Genomic DNA, 9409 nt, shown 5'->3' on the forward strand with positions numbered 1-9409 from the left:
CTCTCTCTCTCTCTCTCTCTCTCTCTCCTTCCTCCCTTTCTCTCGTGTTTCTTTAGAGTTCTAGTTGCAACAATCCTCATACCTCATACTTCTTTACTTACATGGTCTTATTCATTTTGTGTACATGCACAGGCATGTGCCACAACACCCCTGTGGGAGACAGACAATGCAAAGAAAGGTGATGCATGTTTCTATGCATGCTTTGTGGGCTCACAGTCTGGTGAGGAAGACAGAGATGTGCAAAAACAAACAGCAGATGAAATGGGTGAGAGTGATGGCTGTGAATGAAACAGGGTCTTAGAATAGAGAAGAAAACTTCCTGATGAATATATCCGGAAGGCTCTTGTGCATGGTGGTGTAGTGAATTCATCAGAGGCAAGATGAGAGGGGTGGCTGAGGTTTCTGCCCTGCCCCGCAGTCATTAAGTCCCAAAGAAATCACACAGAGGTCTACATTAGTCATACACTGATTGGACTAGTAGCTAAGGCTTCTTATTAACTCTTATAACTTATATTAGCACATAACTGTTGTCTGTGTTAGCCACGTGGCTTGGTACCTTTTTTCGTGGAGACATTACATCTTGCTTGCTCTGTGTCTGGCTTCCTCTGTATCTGGGTGATAACTGCAGACTGAAACTCCCTCTTCCCAGAATTCTCATTGCCATGCCTCTACTTCCTGCCTAGTTGCCCGTCTATTCTTCCTGCCTGGCCACTGGCCAATCAGCATTTATTTAAAATGCCAGTGATAGGGTACAGACCATTGTCCCACCGCAGATCCAGCAAAAAGCAGGTCATGAAGTCAAAGGAACAGAATAGCCATGGATTGAGAAGCCAGTTGATGAGGGATAGTCTTTTGGCCACAGCAGAAGAACATTAGTGCCCACAAACATGGTGACTGACCCTCCATTTTGCCTATGAAGAGCCTCCAAATCACTAGTTTTCATCATGGTTTTAATAACTTTCATAATTATTTATGAGGGTGCATGCATGTGAAGGTCAGAGAACAACTCTCAGGAGTCAGTCCTCTCCCTCCACCTCGTGACATCCAGAGTTCAAACCCAAGGCGCCAGGTTTATGTGTGTACAAGAGCCTCTGCCTGCTGAGCCATTGCACCAGCCCCACATAGAAACCGTTTACAGTCTTCTTTCCCAAGAGGGAGGCAGCTTATCTGAGAAACAGAGAGGGGCTGAAGTAGGACCCAGACTTGACAACTGTACTTAGGAGCTCCTGTGGGTCTTATTATTATGCTGGGGAAAATACAAAAACATGGGTTTGACATGTACTTCTGCCAATGCACACACTACAGACCTGGAGGTCTCCATGGTCTTAGACTCCCACAGTGTCTCAAGCACAGAGGGTTTCACTGGTGTCTTAGATAACCTTCCAATACAACACCAATCCTTGGCAAACAGATGAGGAGATAGGAAAAGTCTGGATGTTTAACAAGGTTCCCTGGCCTTCCCAGCCAGCTGCGTATAAAGATTGTCGTTTTTGCCATCACCCGGAATAGGGGAAAAACACGGATTTCAGCTATGTCACAGGTACACTACAGGAGCATCTTTTTACAGGATGTTTTGTGTCTTCAGAAAACATGGTTCCTGGGGCTGCCATGATGGTTCAGGGGGGAGAACACTTGTGCCCAAACTCTTGCCCTCCAAGCTCCGTTCCTAGAGCCCATTGTGATAGGAGATAACTAACTCTTGAAAGTTGTCTTCTGACCTCCACATACTTGCCAGAGTGGGCACATGTGTACACACAAACAAATGTATGATATGAAAGAATAAAAGAAAGGAAGGAAGGAAGACAGGAAAGAAGGTTGGTTGGTTCATCCTAACACCCTCCACTTTCTGCCAGTCTTATACAGAGCTGGGAAGACTTTTATATCTACCACCCCTTCTAAGAAAATGATACAGTGCACAGAAGATGTAGATGTTAAAATCTACCTTTTGTACACTGTGCTCTAAGGGGTTCAATGACTTGCCCCCGGTCAGACAACTTGAGCAGGTGCTAAATTTGCCCCCTCTGGAGCCCAGGTCCTGCTTCTGTGCAGTAATGCAGAAGGGCAGCATGAAGGCATTTTTCTCTCCTTGTAAAAGAGAAATACGAAGGATGGGGAATTATTGAAACACACCTCAGTCATTCTGCAGTCAGCGCATTGTTTCTCCTCTAGAAACACCCCGTTGATTTTTAAATCCCTTTAAACCTCCCTGGCACCTGTATGGCCCCGATCCAAAAATTATTACCGAATCCCTTGCTCGTGCTTTTTATATTTAACCTCATAGGAGTTTCAGTGATCGTGACTCTGGTTTAGTGGAGAATTTAGGGGCCTCCAGGAGTTTCCTTCTTCCATGGTAGCTAGAATCATGTAGTACTGGGACCTCAATATAAAAATGTATTTGTTCCACCCTACCCCTCTTTTTCTTAGCCAGGTACGCACAAACACAGACACACGCACACTGGTTCTTGTAGGTTTTTAAAAAGTGTAATCACACAAGCTCGTGTTGTCTCTGGATGTCAATGTCTCTGAAATATTGATGAAAAGAGTCAGAGGAAGGTGACGTGGGGAGGTCATCAGGGTTAGTTGCTCCTACTACATGGTACGGCTTCTTTTCTGGCAAACACTGAGGCTGCAAACAATGAGAACTTCCCAGCAAATTCATTATAACAAAGCTTACGGCAAGCTCTCCAGGCACAGAAATAGACCCGAGGAAAGTGACTCCCACATAAGACCTAACTAAATACTTTGATGTCAGAAAGGAGAGCTAGGAGGATCAGAAAGTCAAGTCAGACCAATGTGAAGGGCCTACATTCACATGGAGAGAGAGAGAGAGAGGAGAGAGAGAGAGAGAGAGAGAGAGAGAGAGAGAGAGAGAGAGGAGAGAATCCCCATCCCCTCCTGTCTCCTTCTCTCCTCCTGCCATCTCTTCCCCATCCTTCTCTCCTTTCCTTCTGTTCCATGAAGGAAGAGTAAGCCTCGGGAACAATGAGTTGTAAATTCTTGAGCCAATTAGCCCAGTGACTTACTACTGTTTCTAATGCACAGAATGTCACAGGCTGTTTTGCAGCCGCCCCAAGTCGGTTTGTTAATAACAGGAAGCTAGCACTTCTCAGTACAGTGGATCAAGCTACACGTGAAAATAAATGCAAAAAACCTGGAGGGGAATAGCAGCAGACCGAGAGCAGCCTTGATTTAATTTAACATTTGGGGTCCACACACATGAGCATTTTAGTAGGCTTCATGGTGGAAGTTGCTGTCATTTGTAAAATATTCTGGCCAATTAGCTAATAGTGTGCTTGGATTTCTCCTGTTTTGATACAGTAATACTAAGTACATTGTGAAGCCCAATTATACAAATCATCCCCATATGCCATACCAGTCTTTCTTTATGAACTGTGTTTATAAATCCTGTGTGAGGAAATGTGTACTTCAGCAATTTAGACCATGTGTAAAAACATAGCCAATGGGATTGTCAAGAAAACAAGTTCCAGCCTAGGAAATCCTAATGTGCTCGGCTGGAATAACAGGGGGGTGCCGGGAGGGCGATGGTGCCGGGAGGGGAGGGCCGTGGTGCCGGGAGGACGATGGTCTGCTCTGTGGACTTGTCGCTCTACAGTGTTTAACCAATTTAGGAGCTTCCACTTCCCCTTCTGTTGTTTTGTTCTTTTCTTTTAGGATCCAACCTTGGAGTTTTTGAGAAAATTTGGGATTGGTTTTCTCTCGGGGACAATGGGCTCTGTCTTTAACATCCCCTTTGATGTTGCCAAGACTAGGATCCAAGGGCCCCAGCCAGTTCCTGGAGAGATCAAGTACAGAAACTGCTTTAAAACAATGGCGACAGTCTACCGGGAAGAAGGGTAACAGATTGTTCCTTCAATAAATGTGCAAGGCTCAAGGATTGTTGAGACGGGTCTTGTCTGTTTTGATGACAGCCAGTGGGCCTTCCTAGGCTGGCCTTATGTCTAAGGAGGTCTGTGGAATCTATGTCAAGCTTTGCAAGGCCACACAGTAATGAGTTGTTATTGGCCCAGTGTCCTCCCACCACCATGATCGTGCCGAGAGGCACGGCTATACAAAACTCTAAAAGTTTGCCTGAGAATGCTCAGATGAACTCTTGACCTGTTAACGTGCATGATGTTATTATATGTTGTATGTCTTATTGGCATGCAGGCAGGATACTTGTCTTCTGCCTGAAAAGCTAATCAAAATATCGTCTAACTCTGTACTTTTAAAAGATCTAATATTAGCATTCTGAAAATCTGGATATTTAAATTTTTAAATATTTGACTTTTTTAATCATTTTTCTAAGTTTTAGTTTCTCAAGTAAACAAGTGATACTTTATTATTTCCACCTAAACTGCATCGTATTTCCTAAGTGAAGACTGGGCTTGCAGTCTTTTAAATTCAATTACAAACGTCGTTTTTGCCCATATACATGGCTGTCTTGAAAGCAAGAAGCATCTCACTGATGAAAGGCATGTTTCTGATTGGCCAGGACCAGCACAGCCTGTAATAAAGAACTGATTTACTTTCCCTTCATCTAGTTAGCTGCAGCAAATACCAAGCCAGATACTGTCAGGTTGGGGGTGGGTGTCAGTTCAAGTAGTTTATTTGCAAATACTGATGGAGGCTCTCAATGAAGTTGGGGTCTACCTACCTATGTCCAGAGTAAAAATGTTGCACCCTTCTCTCTCTTCTGTTACAGGATTCTAGCCTTATACAAAGGCCTGGTTCCCAAGGTGATGAGACTTGGACCAGGTAATGCTCTAACTACTTAGGTCCTCCCCTCTTTACTGTTCTGGCATCTCTGCTTTTGTTGCCTATGAAATTTACCACACTGGGGGAGGAAGAAATGTTAGGACACAAAGTTATCAGTTCAAGCTACAGAAAGCATCCGTTAGAGACACTCTACCTTTGTTTAAAAATACTATTTATGGCTTTGCTGGAGGCCAATGAGCGTCATTGCCCTATCAGTGGGAAAAGATCCACAGCCACCCAAGCCTGAGTGAGCCCCAAGTCATACACAGTGGCTTCAGGCTGAGTTGAGGATTTCACAGAGAAAGCCATCTGCTAAAATTCTCTCTTGGGCTCCAGGCTCAATCTTGTTTTTTGCCTCCCCTTCATTTTCAAAAGATGAAAGGAAGAGGGCTTGCTTCCCTGAGCATCAAGAGTTCCCTGAACCTCACTCCCCGTCACTTCTATGAAGTGAAGCGCTCACTTGTCCCAGACCCCATCAGTTTGGTAGTGAAGACTCCTGGCTTGGGGACAGGAGACTACAAAAAGAAAAAAAGAAAGAGAGAGAGAGAGAGAGAGAGAGAGAGAGAGAGAGAGAGAGAGAGAGAGAGAGAGAAGGCCGACATTCCCACAGGGAGAGTCAGTTGCCTCTCTGTAAACAGATAAGAAAATAGCTGCTGGAGACTGAGCCGCCTGGGCAAATAGCCCTGGATTACGAGGCACCCTATGATTAAGTATGAACATATGTTCTAGACCGCACAGACATTTTTTTAACCAGATCTCGTGCCCCTCCTTAGACATGCTGGTTGTCTTCTCTGGAGCATTCCTCCCTTTGCTGTTCCTCCATTTTAACACCCACGTCCTCCTGTATTTCCACAGGTGTGTTTACATTCGACTCTCCATCTAGAAAAGGGACGGGTCTCCCCACCTTAGAGAGAGAACAGCAAGCAGCACGGGAGCTGAAGCTGGAGAATAGCTCATGCTGCCCATCTCCTACCCCAACCTCTGTGGGCACCTGAGCATGGCTTTGTCTTCATAGTTGCCATTTAGACCTGTCTCCTGTCAATCACTGGCCCACATGTCAAAACCAACTAAGGAATAAAAACATTGGCAGGGCTGTGCATCTCTGTACCTTTCCCTCACCAAACACTAAAGACTTAGGAACAGACCTAACACCAGTGAAACCCACAGGTCCATCCCAGGCCAGTTTTCTCAAAGAGTAGGGATGAAAAGAGTAACCAGGGAGAATGTAGCTAACGTGGTAATAATCCCCTGGAACCTTGAACCAAAACTCTTAAATAATCTGGACCCAAGTTCTATTAGAGGCTTTCAAATGTTTGCGTAGGTTTTTAGGTGCCCTAAGTTGCTGTGGTGTTAAGTGCGATGGAAAGGGTTGTTGTGTTACTGCCCAGCCTAAACCAAACTGTGAAGAACCAGTTACCTAGTGGAAACACCTAGGTTCTCCTTCATTTCAAATGTGCAAGTCCTAGGAACATCAAAGGGAGGACTTTAGAGGAGAAAGGTGGGGTTTTGAGTTAAGGCCAAGCATATTTAAAGGAAAAAAGAAAATAGCATAAAAGAAAATGGGGGCCAGAGAGATGGCTCAGTGAGTAAAGATGCTTCCCACTAACCCTGGCGACCTGAGTGGCTTCCCCCAGGGTGGAAGGAGAGAAGAAACCCAGTAAGCAGCCCTCTGACCGCCATCCTCTCCCTGGCATGGAGGCAGGCACACATATGGAATGCTGTGGGGCTTTCTAAAATAAAATTCAAAAATTAAACTTAAGATACATCGAGTGCCAGCACTCGGGAGGCAGAGGCAGGCGGATCTCTGTGAGTTCGAGACCAGCCTGGTCTACAAAGCTAGTTCCAGGACAGGCTCCAAAGCCACAGAGAAACCCTGTCTCGAAAAACCAAAAAAAAAAAAAAAAAAAAAAAAAAAAAAAAAAAAAAAAAAAAAAAAAAAAAAAAAGATACATCGAGTGGGGCTGGAGGTAGATCGCTGACGGAGCATCACAAGGGAGGAAGGAGGAAGGAGGGAAGGAAGAGGATTGGAGAGAGTGGAGGGAGGGAAGAGATTAAGGAAAGAAAGCAAGCGGGGCACCCGGAATTTTCATCCTTAATCCATTTCATCTTGTTTTTGTTAATGTTTTAGCAGCTCGATGTGGCTAACAATGTCCCTGATTTCTCCTCTAGATCTCACTAGGCTGAAAATCAAAGTTCTCTCTCTCTCTCTCTCTCTCTCTCTCTCTCTCTCTCTCTCTCTCTCTCTCCCCCCTGTCTTGGGGGCGGGTGGAAAGCATGAATGAACGTGTTTACATTGTGAACAGTTAGTAAAAGTAAATGCAGTGAGCATGCACACACAGAGATAGACAGACACACACACCAACCCTCCATAGGGTTTCTTGTTTGTTCATTTGTTTGTATTTTTAGAATTCAAGGAGAGTTTTACCAGCTGACATGACTTTAATAGAGTATCTCCATGGGTTAAAAATGAAAATTACAGGCAGATAATTATCTTTGGTTTATAGTTACACAAACATGTGCAGCCTGTAGGGTTTTTTTTAAAATCATATGGCAGTTTGTGCAAAATATCTAAGATCCAAATCAAGTTCCTTTTCTTTCCAAGAGATCAACCTTCCACCCATGCAGCCAAGCCTGTTCTAAGTAATGCTCTGAGTTTTTGTCCACATTTGCGTTTTGTAACTTTTTTTTTCACACAGGCCATTCTAAGTCACAAAACACATCCTATTCACAACATCAGGTAGTGTTAGCTAGGCAAATGATTGCCCCAGAGTGCAGGTGTCCAGCATCCTCTGTGCTTATTTCCCTGAGTCGTATTCCTGTTGATGTCTTTGACAGCAAACCACTTCCCAACCAGTTACACAGCATTCTCATCTAAGACAAAGGGTGGTCCTGTGCCACCCAGCTCTACCTCCAAATGTTCAAATTCACATCTGCACCCATCTGAGGCCGAGAAGTGCAATGATGCTTAGCTCCCAACTTGCTTTTGTTAAGTTTTGCAAAGCAGTGTTTTAAGATATTCAGAAAGTATTTTCCAAACAGCACAGTTCAGTTTAAAAGTCAGATGCGTCTGTCAAAGCACAATCTTGGAGAATTCTTTCTAAATGCAACTAAGACAATGCCAATTATGTCTAAAAAACGAGAAATCTTTTGGCTAGATGTAAGAATCTGAAAGTTTTCTGTTCGCAGAAAAGTCACATGCCTTTACATGACTAAATGTGTCTTTATTTATTTACTTTTTTTAAGCTGAAAGTGCCTGAAAAAGAATCTGATGAGAAATGATGAAAGTCGCAGAAACTCATGGGGGGAAAAATGCATTTGGAAACACATGATGGTCTTGATTTTACTCTGAGAATTTTCCACAGTTGTTTTCTATCTGTGCCTCAGAGCTCCAGATCTGATGATTTCAAAAGCCCCAGTCTGATAAGGCCTCCTGAGCCTTTGTGGCATGGGGTGGAAGCAGGGAGCAGTGTCGATGCCTTTTCTCAGAACTCTGATGAGATGCAGCTTTTCTCTCTCCTAGGTGGCGCAGTGATGTTGTTGGTGTATGAACACACCTATGCATGGCTACAGGAAAACTGGTGACGTGCTAAGAAAATTTTCCCATTAACAACGGACATGTGATCTGCAGTCCCATGAAGAGAAGACAGCCAGCTAAGCTAGATGTACGGTGAAGACGGAAGACAACCTATTCTGATAGTTTAGAGTTTTAGACAGATTGACAAGGCACTTTGACCCACTGTGAGAAGAACAGGAACAGGAAGCAGTGGAGTGTGTAAGTTTGGTAGGAATGGGGTCCAGATCAGATACAGTTCATAAAAGCTATACGACTCACACTGCTTCACAATAAAAACTCATTTAATAATCTTTCTGAGAAGTCTATAAATACTTAAATTCTTCAGAATGGCTAAAATCAAAAACACCAATGATAGCCTTTGTTGGAGAGGATGTGGAGTAAAGGAAACACTCATCCATTGCTAGTGGGAATGCAAACTTGTGCAACCACTTTGGAAATCAGTGTGGCGGTTTCTCAGGAAATTTGGGATCAACCTACCCCAGGATGCAGCAATACCACTCTTGGGAATATACCCAAGAGATGCCCTATCATACTACAAAAGCATTTGTTCAACTATGTTCATAGCAGCATTATTTGTAATAGCCAGAACCTGGAAACAACCTAGATGCCCCTCAATGGAAGAATGGATAAAGAAAGTGTGGAACATCTACACATTAGAGTACTACTCAGCGGTAAAAACAATGACATCTTAAATTTTTCATGCAAATGGATGGAAATAGAAAACACTATCCTGAGTGAGGTAACCCGGACCCAAAAAGATGAATATGGTATGTACTCACTTGATGTGGGAGTGTCATATATCAATCTGTTGATTTCAATGGTTAAGTAATAAACAAACTGCTTGGCCCATTTCTATCTAGCCTCTTCTCTGCTAACTCTAGCACCTGGACTAGCCTATTTCTAGTGTAGCCCACTAGGTGGCTTACCAGGGAGATTCTAGCCTACGTCCATCCTGGGTCGGAGCTTCATCGCGTGTGCCTCAGAGAGCAGAGCTCAAAGCCTTCCTTTTTTTGTTCAAACAGAAAAAGGGAAGTGATGTGGGAGTGTCATATATCAATCTGTTGATTTCATTGGTTAAGC

At 43.8% G+C, this 9409-nt stretch overlaps 1 protein-coding gene across 1 annotated transcript in view; it reads left to right on the top strand.

Annotated features, from left to right (window-relative positions):
* Nucleotides 1-8617, top strand: part of Slc25a21 (solute carrier family 25 member 21) — a 200518-nt gene extending 191901 nt beyond the window's left edge. The window contains exons 7-9 of the mRNA XM_005343710.3: nt 3673-3854; nt 4703-4755; nt 8276-8617. Coding sequence (XP_005343767.1) covers nt 3673-3854; nt 4703-4755; nt 8276-8337 — 297 coding nt within the window. The 3' untranslated portion in view covers nt 8338-8617. The remainder of the gene's footprint in view (nt 1-3672; nt 3855-4702; nt 4756-8275) is intronic.
* The last annotated feature ends 792 nt before the right edge of the window (nt 8618-9409 follow it).

Source organism: Microtus ochrogaster, chromosome 1 (assembly GCF_000317375.1).
Source record: "Microtus ochrogaster isolate Prairie Vole_2 chromosome 1, MicOch1.0, whole genome shotgun sequence".
Lineage (NCBI taxonomy): Eukaryota > Metazoa > Chordata > Mammalia > Rodentia > Cricetidae > Microtus > Microtus ochrogaster.